This window comes from Geospiza fortis, unplaced genomic scaffold (genome assembly GCF_000277835.1).
Source record: "Geospiza fortis unplaced genomic scaffold, GeoFor_1.0 scaffold138, whole genome shotgun sequence".
Taxonomy (NCBI): Eukaryota; Metazoa; Chordata; class Aves; order Passeriformes; family Thraupidae; genus Geospiza; species Geospiza fortis.
Genome location: NW_005054307.1, coordinates 12,177,839 through 12,194,645, shown reverse-complemented (window position 1 = coordinate 12,194,645; position 16,807 = coordinate 12,177,839). Strand labels below are relative to the sequence as shown.

At 37.5% G+C, this 16,807-nt stretch overlaps 1 protein-coding gene across 1 annotated transcript in view; it reads right to left on the bottom strand.

The window, feature by feature from the left end:
- COMMD3 (COMM domain containing 3) overlaps positions 1 to 16,807 on the bottom strand; it is a 20,320-nt gene extending 3,513 nt beyond the window's left edge. Inside the window, exons 1-3 of the mRNA XM_031066834.1 lie at positions 16,631 to 16,807; positions 326 to 479; positions 5 to 165 (exon numbers count right to left, since the gene is read on the bottom strand). Coding sequence (XP_030922694.1) covers positions 5 to 165; positions 326 to 479; positions 16,631 to 16,807 — 492 coding nt within the window. The remainder of the gene's footprint in view (positions 1 to 4; positions 166 to 325; positions 480 to 16,630) is intronic.

The following is a 16,807-nucleotide window of genomic DNA, read 5'->3' as shown; positions in this document are numbered from 1 at the left end:
GTACCGGTGCGCGGGGCGCGCCCCCGTCCCGCCGCCCTGCCCCACCCGGCTCCGCCGCGCTGCCCGCTCCACGCGTGTCCCCCTCGCTCCCTGGGGCTCGGAGTGGGAGGCGGTGCCGTTTCCGTGGGAGATACGCCGCAAGGGCGTGTTTTGGGGTGTAATTAGCTCCTAATGAGTCTTAAAAGTGCTCGTCTCTCGTGAAATCCCTAAAGCGCTTGTGTCTCAGTAGGTGTCTGACGTGCGTATGTTGGTGTGAAGCTTTACAGCCCAAAATGACTTGCCAGCAATCTCAAATCCTCGGGAACAGAGCCTATCCCTTCGTTACAGGCAACCATAGAGCCATTGAGGCTGGAAAAGGCGTTCGAGAGCTCCAAGTCCATCCCTCGCCTGCATGGCACCGTACCCACCCAAGCATAGCAGAGCGCCACAATCTGCTCGGGGTTTTTGACATTTCCTGGGATGGTGACTCCATCACCTCCCTGGGGAGCCTGTTCCAAGGCTTAACCACTCTTCTAGGAAAGAATGTTATTTTGCTTCTGAAATGTCTATATGTATCAGATATTCCCCTCCCCACGGTTATAGATGTGTGTATCAAACCACGTTTTTACCTGTGGTTATGGCCAGCTGGGACGTGAACTTACTACTGAACTAATTCCTTTTGTCCTAAAGTAATTTTCTAGCCAGGATTGCTGTTGTATTTTGGCAAAAGGCTTTGTACATTTTGATATACAAAAAATAGTTACAGGTAGACAAAACAGCCTTTTGTGGTGATTTAGGAAAAGTGTCCAACTGCTGTCTGAGAACAATTCCATGAAAATCAAATAAATCCTTCACGAGGTATTAACCTCTTATGTTAGCATTTTATTCTTTAGGTATTGAAACATTGCCATAATCCTCAAAAATACTAAAGTTTACTTAAGTAACTTAAAAGTAAACAATGAAATACTGTGTGGTTATATCTCAGCTAAGGACCAAATTAGTACTGATGTAATCAAAAAAGGTAAAGGCCTTAGTGTGTTACACAAATCATTACTCATGATATAAATGACCTTTGGAGTTCATGTACAGAAAATGTTTTAGATCTCATTTTTTTCTTTGTGTGCATCTATTCTGCATGGTCAAGAGCGTTACTGTGTTACTTGGCATTCCTTAATGAACAAACATTTCTGCTGGACATTTCTTAAAGGGAAATGCAATGCTGAAAGCTAGTCAGCCTAAAAAAAATATAAGTAAAAGCTAAAGGCCTTTGCCAGATTCCTTATTCTCAAATAATATCTATACAATGTCAAAATGAACAAAAACTTTAATTTCTTCTGAACTTTCATGGTAATTGACTGGTAGGTATTTAACCAAAAAGCTGTTTGGAATTTGTATCCATCACTCTCACTAATTACAACCCGCCATCTAGATGCTTGGTCCAGCTTTGGAGGCCAGCTCCCGCTCTGTCCTAGCACAGATGGTAAGGTTAGACTTTATCACATCTCACCACAACACCTTTTTGTGTTTATTTGAATCGTGCTACATTTGAGATCACCCACCAATTTATTTTCTCTTTCATTTTTTGTGATTTTAATATTTTTGTGATATTAATGAATTAATATTCTTTGCAAACCCAGCCAGTGCATACATCTCCTTCAGCATAGATGCAGGCTATCAAAAGATTCTGCCTCCAGTTTCCTGCCTCCTGTGAGTTGTCTGGCCACTGTGTTATAAAAACACACATTAATATACCTAGGTCTTAATTGTGCCCAAATTAAGGTGAAGAGGAAAATCATACTGGCTGCAGGATCAGGCTCTCAGTTCTAACTCTCCTGTACAATATTAGGCCTCATGATACTGTGCAGAATGAACATGGAATGTTTGGAATATGATCTGAAATACTATCTCTGGCCTGATACATAAAAATTAATACCTCTGAATTGAAAAACTGCAAGCTTCACAGTCTGGCAGACAGAAGCCCCAGTCTTTTTTTTTTTTTTCCAGAAACAAGAAAGTGGTGGTGACAGGCAGGTGGGCTGACAAAATAAGGCTTTCTCTCTTTTTTTGGTGTGGTTGTCAAATATAGACATGATACCTAAGAAAAGCCAGCATAAAATGGAGGAGAAGAAAAATCATAACATGGAGGAGAGGACAGAGTTCTGAGCTGTAGAATTACAAAGGTAAAGAGACCAGGGCTTTAAAAAAGAGTTGTCACCTAAAATACATTAAAATGAACATACAGGGTATGATTGCACATTAGAGCAATTTCTTCTTCAACATCCCATTATCATTTATAGCATATTGAAATCTATAAATTAACATCTCGCTTTAAAGGCGAAACAACTGCTCAAGAGTCATTGTAAGATTATGTAGTACATGTACCTCTCATCACAATTTCATCACAAAATTTATATTATCAAGTCCTCTACCCAGTCTCTCAGCTTGACATTTTTTCTTTCTTTCTTTTTCTCTCCAAGAAAGTCATGAGATGGACTCAGATGGGAAGATTGCTCTGAGATTTTACTAATTGTTTAGAGCATATACACATTTTAAAGAGCTGTTCTTTAAAATTTCCTAGAGAAATCTAACCTTTATATTGAATAAAGAAATTATGAAGGAAATGCATAAATATTGAATAATAATTAATCAGGGAAACAGACTACCTCAGCCCATGCCAGTTAGTAATTTTTACAGCTTGAGCTTTGTTACTTAGAACAAAATAGTTCAAATAGAACAAAATGAAGGGAAATCATTAGCATCTCCAGAGGACTAATTAATAAAATTTAAACATTGGCATAAGTATTTCTGAAAAGTCTCAGATTAACATTTTTTAATCTGTATATTGCTCTTCAGTTAAGAGACAGTAACATATGATATTCTAACACCAGTTTTCTGCCAAATTATTACTGAATTCCAAGAGTTTCTTCCACATATTAATGGAATGCCCCTTGAATTTTCTTTTAAGTCAGTATCAAGCCTTCTTTATTATAAAATATATTTTTCTGAATAAAATATTTTAAGCAGCTCAAAACATTAATGATAAGTCAGTATTTTCTACAAAAATTATTTCTTGCTGGATTAATATCTTTAGCATGATATCCAGATACTAGTAACTGACATGATCATAGAAATAAAGGAGTCTGCATATGCCAGAAAGTCCAGGAAAATTTCTCTCATAATCACAGGCACAAAAGTGCAGTATATTAAATAAAGTACTGCCTTGAACCAGGCAATTATGTGAATTATTTAATTGGTATGATTATTGTAGGCAGTCCTCATATTGCTGAAAATGCAGTACTTGTCACATATTAAAAAGAAAATATTTGCTTTCAGAAATTTTTGGTATGTATTAATTTCAAAGAATGCATTGTTTGTCTAGACACAAGGACTATTCAATAAAACATGCTTTGTTTGCTTACAAATAGTTCTGATTAACAGTTAAGGAACTTTGCTTTTATTTAAATATGTGAAAGCTCTTGATTTATTTCAGTAAGCTGAAACCTATAGTAGTTGAATACATTTTTTACCAGGTATTTAATCTTTTTTGGTCTATTTAACATGAAAACCATTTTTTCTACTAGGTAGTATTTTTGGAGTTGAATGAGATTAATTTATTAAAAAATAAGTAGGTCTTATCTATTTACCTTTTGATTAACTTTATTCAACTTGCTTTTATCTTATATTTGTCAAAACTTAAAATCTTCTGATTTTCCCTTCATACATGAAAAAAGCCAGATATTCCTAGGCTGTAGGAAAAAAGGGAAAAAATCTAGAGCTTTCACATTTTAATTTTACTCTTAAACTATTGATATTTCAGTTCTTATTTAAATACTCAGGAACAGAGAAAACCAGAGAAGTACCACTGCTTAAAACATTATGATTCCTCTGATTTCTTACAATTCAGGAAAATCTTACATATTATAAAAGTCCCCTTATTTTATCAAAACACAAATCAAAACTCTAAAAATTTATTTGAATTCATATTTTATAATTTCTTGACAAATAAAAAAAAACCCACAGGGATAATTTGCATACTTTATGTCCAAGATCATGCAAAAAACTGAGTAATAAAAGAATGTAAAAATCAGTGGATGTGAGCCAGAGTCACTGTGATGTACTAGACAGTACATCCTGCAGGATAGCAGCTTTGTTGTTCCATGTGTTTTGACTTATTTTGAAGTCATTCTAATCAAATAAAAGTCCTGTATTTACTGAATTTTCAGTCGTACTCTTTCATTGTTTTTCTTTCACAGAGAAAAAAAGCTATGTAGCTCAGGATGTGTTTGCTCTTTATTCAGATAAAACTCTGATGTCTTTGATTAAATTTGTGGAGATTTACAAATGAGGCCTACATAGAGCATGCTGCTTTTAATGTCAGATGAAGAAATACAAACATTCCTGCTGCTTTACTGGAATTACTGTTGTAATTCCACCTCTAGTCCTGTGTCACAGATGGGCAGTTTGTCATATTCACAAAAATACTAGGAACTGCTTTTTAGTTATTATATTGGTATTCTGTCTTTGTAAGCAACACCTATTGGAAGCAGGTCTTAAATGGAAATTTTTGCTCCTTTTTCAAATGATCTGATATATTTTACAGATGCTTCAAAGTTGAGGCAGCTCTCAGATACAGATATCACATATTGTACCCAAAGATCTTTATTTCTAGCTTTATTTTGTAGATTTATTGAGAAAAGTCTGATCTGTATGTGAATTTTAACAGTAAGCCAAATATAATTGAAAATTGTTAATGTTTAAAGTAAGGCTTTTTACATGTTTATGCACGTGATGGTGAGATTGTAGCCTTGCTGGTGGAAACCTGTAAGGAGGATATTATGTTCTATTGTCAAGAAGCATTCACAGTCTGTCACATTAGTGCTAGAGATGTGTGTAGAAGAGTAATTACTATAAGCTGACATGCAGGAAATGTAAGTAAAAATAGATAAACCTCAAAGGAAAATTAAGCTGTGGAGATCAGGTACTATTTGTCTCCAGATGTTTAATGTCATGACACTAAAATGTTATTTAGCATAGCTCCTAATTTTGGTATGTAAAATAATTTTGTATTTTTATAATAAACAGAAATATGATTTTCTTAGCTCTGCACTTAGTTTCCTATCAAATTAGATAAAAGCAGAAATACAGTGAGTTATTATTAATCCAGTATTTAGAGGTACATGATACAACATTTTAAATTATCTTTATACAGTTCCACAGTATCAAGCAGCAAAAGTATCTAATGCTGCTAATGTAATAAACAGTTTTTATAAAAAAACCTTGTTGAAACAGATGTTGTAATATTGCAGCAAAAACAAGCACTATGTGGCATTTTTTGCTAGAATTAGATCTGCTGCTTCATGAAAGAGTTTGATTCTGGTCATAAAGCAAGGCATGCATGCCAAAATGATAGATGCCTTAAAAGCAGCTTTGATAAATAAAGTCCTGCAGACCTTGGCATTCAGTTTCCTTTTGGCTACAGTGAGGAATGGCTGAGTAATAGTTAGGAAACTGACTTACTTAAAATGGTTTATCACATCTAAATATATTAGGGCTAGATCTGCAGCTAGTGTGAATCAGCATATCTGCCTTCAAATTACTTCTATTGCATTGTGTCAGCAGAGAATCTGGCCCATATCCATTATCTAGAGGGAATATCAACTACTACAAAGCATACTTATCTAACCAAAAGCAAACGTAGTGTACGTAGCTCATTGATGTTTCTTGTAACACTTATGTTAACCTTTATAGTGTGATAAAAATCTGGCACAGTTATGTATGGTTGCAAAGGATCTTGCTTTGATAATATCAACAATTATAAATTAGCACTATTGCTTTTAATGCTGCTTCAAATTACATTGATAAAAGCTTAACTTGATATTGATGAGAGGGCTAGTAATTTAGGATCTTGCTGTTGCTCTAATTAACTTTATTGGGAGCAGAATGAGGCCTCTCCTCTGAAACAGATCTGCCTATCAAAGTAGTATGATGTGGTTTGGGTTTTTTCCTTTTTAAATTTTTAAAAAAATATTTGTAGTGTATTTTTTGTGTTCTCTTGCTGCACATATTTTGTATCTGGTAACAGCCACATTTTACAGAACTAAGTTTAGAATCCTGGCTTTTATGTATAAACAAATGTGTTATTCAACTCAGTAAAATCACCAAGAGTGAATTCAGATACAGAGGCATCTGCAGAGTTCCAAGTTAAAAGTTCTAGTTGAAATGATGGCCCTGTGAGACCCAGAGTAACATAACAAATCCTGGTTCATTCCTCATTTCTTTGGCTCAATTAATGGAAATTTAGTAGTTATCAGAATTATGAGCAGTAAACACTAAGTATCTCAATCAGTGGATGTGATGCTACAACCATTAAACCTGTTCAGCAGATGCTCCAGCAATAACTTACGGCCTGTTTGAAGCATTGAAGTGCGTGGAATTGTACACATGCTGAATTGTCTGCATCATTTACACGACATCAAGTTTACCTCAGGCTGTGGAAATAGTTTTGCCCTTAAGAATACAGTTGTGGTTTCTGCTCGTTTTAAATAGCAAATGACATTATGATCACTCAGAGAAAACAAAGGTGAATGCTTTGGTGACTCTAAATTTATTGTACTGGCAAAACCACTGAAAACTATGAGTGTCCATGTACTCTCTGTTTCATGCAAGATTTATTTGTTGTGAGAGAAAACCCTGATGGTTGGTTACTGAATTAGGTCAATAAGCAGTAGGATAGTGATAGGGGAGATTCTATTGCTCTTGGGGATTTAGGCTTCCTAGCACGACATTTAAATCAATAGGAATCATCAGCTACCCTAATCTGCCCATACCAAATAGCACTGGGCCTAAGGTGGTGGAGAAAAATTGGAAGAGACCCTGAGAAATTGCTTTCTTTTCCTTGAAAAAGTTAATGAAATGTATTGTGTAGGTGGTTATAAAGATTTTTATCATCTTTTCTGTTCTGCAATTTTATTAAAAATACAGTTTCATTAAAAATACAATGTAATTTCTAAAGATAGCACTAATTATAATAATAATGATCACTTGTTATTTATGCAGTCATAGAATTCAACTATTTTTGCAAATCCATCAGTAACCTGTCAAAATGTAGAGAAGAAAGCGACACAAGGCAAGAAATTCCAATTACAGTATAAACAAAATGTTAAGATCCTGTCTTGCAGCTGCTGGTAGTAGTTAATACAGTGCTGATACAGTTAAAATGACAACAGAAAGACAGAGTTAGAATTACACAGCTATGTACAACCAATATGAATAAATTGAAGAAGCTTCTATTTTGTAGGTTAAATAACACTTAATCAGTAATACTTCAAATTACTGATTATAAAAACCAGAACTATATAGTCTATCAATAACATCAATGATAAATCTGTGTTGTTTTCATATCCTATGCTTTCATTGAGTACACAGGAATTTGAGGTGAATGTATACTGCCATAGCAGCTCTTAGAAATCTGAGAACAGTGTTTTTCTAAAGGCAACTTTATTTTCTTAATTTCTTAGCAGCAGTCAAATATAATTTAATTTTGGTCAATTTTCTATATAAAATCCTGAATTACATTTGTTACCCAGGTGATAACCATTTTAGATAATGTGTTTTCAGCAGTGCATCCCTGAAAAAGCCTCTTCCCTCCTGTTGCCTTATGCTTATTATAAAACATAAGTAAACCCTTTATTTGTTTATATGGTTATGTTTATTAAAAGGATCTTTGCAGACAAAAGACTGTATCTTAGACCAGCTTTCAAAATAAGCATTAGAAGCTGCCTTGAATTGCACTGTGTGCTCACCCAGGAACACGTTAACCTTGGAGAGCTACGTCAGCTTGTGGCAGATCCTCACTGACGGCGTCACTCTGACTCTGCCAGCCAGGAAGTCTGCTTGCAGCACCTACATGGGACGTGTGTTTGTTCAGGCAAATGTTGTTGCCATTATACCATTTTTACAGCAATAAAGTTCCATTGAGGCCAATTAGGAACTACTAGAGTGGAGATGGAGCAACAAATTTCAAAATTTGATCCATCATTTCTTGGCTGTCAAACCCCGTGCCCATCTGCTCACATGGCAAGCAGCCCACTTGCAAGTGAGCTGGACCTTCCCTCTAAGAAATGAGTGACAGGGAAGAACAGTTTAGTTGGTCTCTAACAATGCAAACCATTTTTTTATTCCTGCAGGAAGTGTGGTCCGGTATCTATGAAAGCTGGACAGCATTTGCCTTCTTTCACTGAATTATAATTTTTTGACATGTATGGGTTAAGCAACAGAGGAAAGAAAATCAGGGGTTTACTGGTACTGCTTGCTGCCAAAAAGACAGGTTGTATTGGAACAGGTGCTTTGAAAATCTGTGAAAGCCAGCTGAAAGGTGTCAAAATGTGCATAACATGAACCAACAGTTCACAGACATTTTGTGTGAATTTGGTGTTGTATCAGGAAAGTTTAGAAGGAACCCTCAGCAGAGATTATCTGCCTTAGGAACAGGCAGCCAGCTTAACAGGCAGACCCTTGTCTGCTCAATCACAGCGTGCATGATGCTCTCATGCAGGAGGGAGACAAAGGAAAGAAAAAAGATTTCCTTCTGTTACATTTATATACTTCATTATCTTGGAATCATCAAATCAGGAAAAAAGAGATAATAATCTCTTCCTAAAATATGTTAAGATGATCATCTAGCCTAAAAATAAAGGTAGATCAATTGAGACTCCATAAGCTGCATTTGGGTGAGTGATTAACTGCAGAGCGTGTGCAGGTAAAAGAAAGTAGAATGTGTGATCCTTTTTTATCCTACCGGTCAAACTAATGCCTGTGAGCCACACTTGTCCCTTGACCTTGTTAAATGTGGCCCACGTGTTGGAGGGAGTACAAGAAACTTTTCTGACACATTCCCTTCCCACATGTTTTTCCTGCAGTGTGCTACTGTAGATAGTTCTAAAACACATGGGACTACAAGTGGGTTCCCCATGTGCATTTAAAACCTAACAGAGCTGCAACAGTCAAAACCACATGGGGATAGAAAAGGAGCATCAGGAAAAAAAAAAGCTTTTTTAACTATTTGTGTTCATGTTCTTCATGTGCTCAGAGAATACATGGGAGAGCAAGAGCAAGACAAAAAAGACAAGGGAGAGCAAGAGAAGAAAGGAAGAGGAAGAAAGAAACAGATGCAAATAGAAAGGAACAAAGCAAGATGGCATTGAAAAGGAAAAGGAGAAAAGACAAGTGAGAAACGAGAAGGCATTGCAAGGAAATGACAGGAACTGACAGGGGAAAAAATCATAGAGAAAATAATTTCACTGCTTGAAAGGATTAAACCAAGTAAGCTTGCCTGTGCTTTTCATTTCAGCTTTATAGTTTGTGTGCATGTTTAGTTTTCACAAATGTAAGAAAAGGCATCCTATGCACATTCCCCCATGTCATCCCTCCATTCATTTTGCCTCCCAGTGCTGCATCTTTGTTTCTGCTTTTGCTTTCTCTCTCATTCCGTCTCTTGCCTACCCCTCCCCTTTTTCTCTTCTCTGCCTCTCACAGGCAATGAAAGAGATGTAGCATATCATTGTATTAGCAGGGCCAGGTTTTTCCTGAACTTGCCTTAAAAATGGAATGCCAGTGTGTTGTTATTCCTTCAGCCTCCCCCCACCCCAGACTCAGTGGAGACAGCCTGAAATCCTCAACAGAAACCTAAGTGAGCATATGAGTGAAATGTGACTTTTGCTCCCTGTCAGTTATGGGATATGGTCATAGTCTTGATTTCAAGGAGCTTTACAAGAAGTCAGTGCTGAGAAATTTTTCACTTTCTTGGTGAAGTCAAAGAGGAACAAATAAACTATCTATCTCTCATCTTCCTCTCTCATGCTTGTGGACACACATCTGCATGTGCAGCCTCTCCTCTGGACATCTTGAGGTGTACCACTCTCTGTGTGCTCCACTTGCCCTGTAAGCTGTCATTGGGAAAGACAGCTTTGTGTATTACATAGCAAATCTAAGTACTGTCACAGAAATATATAAATATTATGTTATCTAATATGATACATTTGGTTTCATTGGAATTGGAATGAAAATTAAATAGCTTTGCATCAATTTTTTATTATATTATCATTGGCTAGCCTTTTGTGTCATCTCAGAATTTTTTCTTTGATTTGGGGAAGCAGATGATGTTGAGATTTGGAATTGCATTTAGATTTATGATTTTTATCTTTATAAGCAAAGGAAGAGTCTTTAAATATGCATGTCCTCTGGTTTTGTCCCCACTTTCTTTGGATTTTACACTCTATTTTTCTATTTCTGGTTGTTGACCCTTGTTAGCTATATGCCCGGATCTCAAGGTTTCCAAGCTAAACCCAGGAGCTCAGGAGGGTGAGCAGCTTTCAGCAAACGGTCAACAGCTCTCAGGGTGCAATTCTAAAGGTCATTTGTTATCACATCTGTTCCTGTCAAGGCTCCTCTCTGAGGCAAAGCCCATCTGAGAGGCTGGAAACCCTGGGAGGTTCTGTGGTAGGATTTTCTCTCTCATGCTGTATGATGAGACAGAAAAGAGTGCATTCATCTGTGGACTTCTCCCAGAGTAAGGGAAAGCTGTCAGAAACCCTTTCCCCCTGCCCTGTTTCACTGTGACCTTCATTTCCCAGCTGGTGGCCTGAGCCTAAGTGCAAAACCCTCCCAGTCAATATTAGGATTTGTCTGATTTCCTCTGGTTCTCCTAAGGCAGAGTAAAACTGGAAACCACCAATTGGCAGAAAGTCCAAGATTTTTTGGATGTGGCTGCGAGGTATGAGAGTCAGAGGAGAGGGGGAGAATGCTGGCATTGAGTGAGTAGCCTAGGATGAGTGCTGGGATAGCTTTGCTAGCACTGGAACTTCTCAGAGCTGGAAGTTGTTCATTGCATGGAAGTTACAGAGCTGGTTAGGCTGGGCAAGCCATGCTGCTCAGGCTTGGAGGTAGAGTCCTGCTCTGTGCTTTCCACCATCCACTCACATCATTAGGATCACTGTGCCATATCATACTAGAAAAATGCCAGAAGTACTTTGTACATAGAAGTGGGGACCAGCATGCATTTTATGGCAGTAACCCAATTATTTAAGCTGAGATATTATTGTGGTATTGTAGTACTCAAAAAAAAAAAAAAAAAAAGAGGCAGAATTTAGAATATCCTGTATTATCTAGTGGAATTCCTGTATTATTCTAGTAGAATATCCTGTATTATCTGGGCTGTTATCTAGTCCAGTTTTTAAATAATATGTGAATATAGTAAAATACCTGATTAACTGAAGCAGTGTTCTTATATTGGGTAGGTAATATCAAGTAGGTTTTAAAATGTAAGCACATTCCAGAGTACTTGTTCACTTCTTTTGTTATTTACAGGACTATATTAGACTAATATTATCAGCCAAAGCTTCTCCTAGCACAATCTGATAATGCCCCGTTGGGATCTATGTAGGTGTCCCATTTATTGGCTAGACTGCTTTAAATAACTAAACTATTATATGTCTCTGTTCATATTTTGGAAAACAAATTGTTTCTGCAAATTAAAGGAAGTGAAGATATAGTAGCTTAGAGCATAACCCATTTTTAAGCACAAATAAATTCAGACAGATTCTTTACACATTCTGAAATTTCAGTAGATTTTTAATGTCTGTATTGCTCTGTTGAGGTAAACAAGTTAGGTAGCAGTGGTACTTTGTGGAAGGGGCTTTTGTCCTTGTTTACAATGAGGAGATATTCCAGAACTGTTCTACATTGTATCTTACATAGCAGACAAAGGATAAAAAATGGTGTGTTCTGCATCTGTCACTATTCTGCATCTGTCACAAAGAAAATTCCCCTTTCCCTTTTTGGGAAAATTGCCTAAGGATGATGAGATATGACTGATAGCAATTATCCATATTTAGGCAACTAGAAGATTGTGACAACATTAGCTAGAGTAAGGGAATGCAGACAACATCAAAACATCTGTTATGGTAACTTTAACTTACCCTATTATTTCTAGTTGTTGTGGTGTCATAGCTTACATTCCTACGTCATCTTGCCATAAAAGTATACATCTAGCTTTGAAATTCAGCTCTAACTCTAAATTATTTGCTTTACACTTCATGTAATACAATTAATAGTCTGAAACACAGCAGTTGATCTTTGTGTTGGGTTTGCTTGGACAGGTTTTTGTAGTGAGAGGGCTGTGGGGGGTTTCTTTGAGAAGATAGCAGAAGCTTTCTCCATGTCCAACAGAACCAAAACCAGCCAGCTCCAAGACAGACTTGCCACTGGCCAGGGCCAAGCCCATGGGTGAGGGTGGCAGAGCCTCTGGGATAACATACTTAAGAAGGGGGAAGAAATCCTGTGCAACTTCACGTGGAGAGAGGAGTGAGAATATGTGAGAGAAACAGCTCTGCAGACACCAAGCTCAGTGAAGAAAGAAGGTGGAGAAGGAGCTCCAGGTGTGGGAGCAGAGATTCCCTTGGAGTCTGTGGTGAAGGCTGCAGGTCCAAGGTGGAGCAGAGATCCACATGCAGCCCACAGAGGTCCCCATGCTAGAGCAGGTGAGTGCCCAGAGGAGGCTGTGACCTTCTCAGGTGCCCAGCCTGGAGCAGGCTGCTGCAGGACCTGTGACCCTGTGAGAGAGAGCTGCACACTGGAGCAGGTTTGCTGGCAGGACCTGTGAGCCCAGGGGGATCCACACTGGAGCACAGTTCCTGAAGGACTGTGACTTGTGCAAGGGACCCCTGCTCGAGATGCTTGGGAAGAACTGTAGCCCACGAGAAAGACTTAAGCTGGAGAATGATAAGGACTGTCTCCCACAGGAGGAACCCCATGCTGGAGCAGGGGAGGAGTGTGAGTTCTCCTCCTGAGGAGAAAGGACCAGCAAAGAAAATGTGATGAATTGACAACAGCCTCCATTCTCTATGCCCCTGTGCTGGGGGGTGGAGGTAGAGAAAACGGGGAGTGAAGTTGAGCCTGGGAAGAAGGGAAGGGTTGGGAGAATGTATTTTAAGATTTAGCTTTTATTTTCTCATTACCCTGCTCTGACTTGCTTGGTAATAAATTAAGCTAATTTCCCCAGGTCAAGTCAGTTTTGCCCATGATGGTAACTGGTGACTGGTCTCTCCATGTCCTTATCTCAACCCATGAACATTTTTTTATATTCCCCTCCCCTGTCCAGCTGAGGAGGAGAGTGATAGAGTGGGTGGGCACCTGGCATACAGCCAGGTTCAACCCACTACAATCTTTAGACACTAATTGTACAAGTAAGTGATCTTCTACTTGATAGATTGCAAAGTGTGTTGGATTTTATCCCTGATTATGATAATAATTTGATTTGCCTCAACATAGCTATTAAATAGTTACAGAGAGATTGATTGTAGTGTTATGAAAGATTTCACATTTAATGGTTTTATGAGAGAGATTCAGAATATAAACAGGTTTCATGACTGTTCTTAACTGGAGTATCTGAATATATACCCTTCCTTCTCTACAACACTCAGCTTGCCATGGAAATTTTTGGCAGAATAGCGATTTCTTTGATTTTCCAGCCCTTCTTATCACAACATGTTGCTGTATTGCTAGGACTATAACAATGAGGACATGGTTATATAAACCACAGGAGACAAATGCCCAGAATAAAGCACTATAATAAATGAAAAAAAGGTGTAATGTGTTATGAGCCTGATCCTGTTGCATGACAGATCTCAGCCAGAAGATTTCACTCTGTAAAGTTCAGAGAGGATCGGTCCCATGATGTCTTCCAGGAAATGTGGGTATTAATTCTGATTCTGCCTCTTTTACCAGTCACTCCACTAATTAGCAGCAAGACATGGTGCTGGTAACTTAGAGCTGCTGTGTAGCTTGAACATAGGAGCATCTGCGGTGTCTGTGCCTGGGCTGCCAAGTCCCTTTGCACGTCCTCTGTTCATTCACTGTGCCTGCTAGGATAACATGTTATGATACTGGACTTCCAAAGAATATATTAACTTCCTGACTCTCTATAGTAATACCCTACAGCTGGTTCAAATAAACATTCCGAGCCAGTGCATTTTTCATCTTGAAAAAACAGCAATCCCAAAGAAGTTTTGTATTTATTCAATGCTTACTGTCATTGCCTTTGACACTGAGAACAAAATTAATAGTTAAAAAAATTGGAGTTACTCTCTAGGCCTTTGCATTGATTCTCTTTTGTTGTTCTTCATTTATTTTGTTGACCATTGCCATCAAAAAGAGAGGAAAAACTGCTCATGGCATTAATTTTCTTGAGTTATTGCAGTGTTCTGTCTCACTAAAACTTTATTGTGTTTTTTTTATACTTTGAATAAAATGTAACTATTTTTATCTGAACCAGAATCCATTTAAAGAATTCAGATTGCTCTTGACTTTACCTACCTTTTGAGAAATTTCACTGACACAGAATTTCACTGATACAGAAACCAGGTAATTAATGTCTACATTAAACTTTTGCATACTATTAAAAATATGTTCATCTGTTTCTTTAATGATTCCATTGTCAGTTCATCTATTAAGGCTTTCATTAAAAAAGCTGTTGAAACATATCTGAGAACCATAGGCAAAATCATCATGTCAATAATGGATTTTTTGGCTGGATAAGGACTGTGGGTTTGGTCATATTTGATTACATGATTTTTACAGTTAAATTGTTGTAGATGCACTGGCTTTTGGCTTCAGAAAAAGTACACATGATTAAATAAAGTAAGATTTTTCTCCAAATATTGTTCATCCACAATATACTAATTCCCACTAGAGAAAATGAAATATATCACAGCCTACAGATCTCCTATTTCTATTTCATACTGCCATTTATTAAGTATTTCCTCAAGAAAATGCTTCGATGAGCCAGGCTTCTGAGTTGGTTTCTTGTAATCTAAGCTGTAATTATGGAAATTGTATGGATAGAATTATGGAAAATAGCGTGCATGTCCATCCTTTTCTGAATTTTGTTTTAATTCTTTGGGCTAATTGCAAAGAAAAGATTTATATTTCCAGTAAGTTGTGGAACAATCAGAGTTATTCAAATCCATGTGATACCCAGTCTTCAGAAGTTTTCAAAAGCTGGACATTAGTGTTGATCTCTCATCCAAATGGCAGCAATGTAAGTGGGAACGTGTCCCTGATTTCAGTGGGAGCAGGAGTGGGTGTTAGTTTTTCATTGTTATACAACACACGAAGAAGGCAATTGTGTATGCAAGACTTACAGTGATGTCAGATCTACATTTTTACATGGTTTGTTATAGTCTGTGAATAACTGGACTGTATGGATATAAATCTGTCTTTGATTAAGATAGATTATTCTGGTGTCCTGTTATAAGATTATTTTACATTAACAGAGTTATCATTGACAAGTACAGAATCATTCTGATTTATAGAACGTTCTGAAAAATGTACACATCTGTGAAAAATGCCAACTTATGTCTGGCATTAAGGGTTAGATGCATGTTCTTTTTATTCTGCCTTTGCAGAAAGAAAGACTATTTGCCTGTTACTGGTTCACATAGTCAACGTAAATTTGCTTTTCTCAGACATCTTTACAGAATTTACAGATAAGGTTTTACGACTGGAAGCAAGGGAGTATTGTAAAACTGCACTATTAGACAAAGTACATAAGAACAATCTGAACCCCCAAATGCTATATTAAGGTCACACACGTTTTAAATTAGGATCCTCTGTTCTCACTCATAAATGTCTCAAACTTTCAACTTCTGATCTGAAACTTTTGGTAGCTGAATATTGTAACAGTAGCCACTGGAATTAGTAGATACTGACCCCTGTGCCATATGACAGGCTGTATGTAATTGTTCATGACCCTGGCCAGGTTCATGTGACTGAAGCGAAGAAATTAAAGTTAGCCTGTCACTGGAGCTCCTGCAGGCTGGAACTTTATCATGCAGGTAAAGGTGACTGGGTTTTGAGTTAGTCTGTCAATATAAAATACACTTACATCAGGAATATTATTAGATTTAAATAAACTTCTTCCCATTCACATGACATCAATCATATTCATAAGCATGAGGAAAGCAAAACATAGCTCAGTCGCACTGGCTTCAAATGTGTGGTTGTTACCAGTGAATGCCTGAGCATTTCTCTTTTATGTTTTCAGCTCAGATTTTTTAAAATTATTTTTGGTATTGTTTCTTTGTTGTTTTTCTTTTGTTCTTACTATCTGCAAGACATGTTACATGACAAGCACTGAGCATCTATTTATGTGGAGCATTCTAGGAAATGGAGAGTTATAAATATGTATGTCTGATGATAATATGGAACTCTGACAAAGATACTCCTGCCTGTGTTTTTTGGAATTGACAATACAAAGCTATGGTTTATTGAAATAATGATAAAAATAACATTCTAAAAATGTACTAGTTGCTGAAATAGTCAAAAATACAAAAATGTTTTTAGTCCCAGGTAGAAAAGCTCCTCTTTGAAATATTTGCAGAAAAACATTCCTGCATCTCCCTATCCCTCAAGATCCATTTTCTGCAAAGCTCTTTAAGTGTGAGAGAGGATAGAGTTTCCCAACAGTTTATTGCTAGATTTACAGTGCTGGCGACAAAGCCATTCTTAAAAAATGGGATAGACTTCTCCCAGGAATTGATCTCTGCTTGGGTTAATGGATTATATGGGCCAGACTATGCCTGTGACTCCTCCTTACCCAGTAACACTGCAGAAAATGCACGTGAGATCCAGTCTGGTGAGAGAGAGCTTCTGGGAGCCCCGCACCCTGGCCCTCTGCATAACCTCTGCAACAGAGCAAGAACACGTCAGGGTCGTGCTTCTGCTCCTCCGGTGACACAGCAGCAGCAAGCACAGCCTTCCTACAGCCAACCAT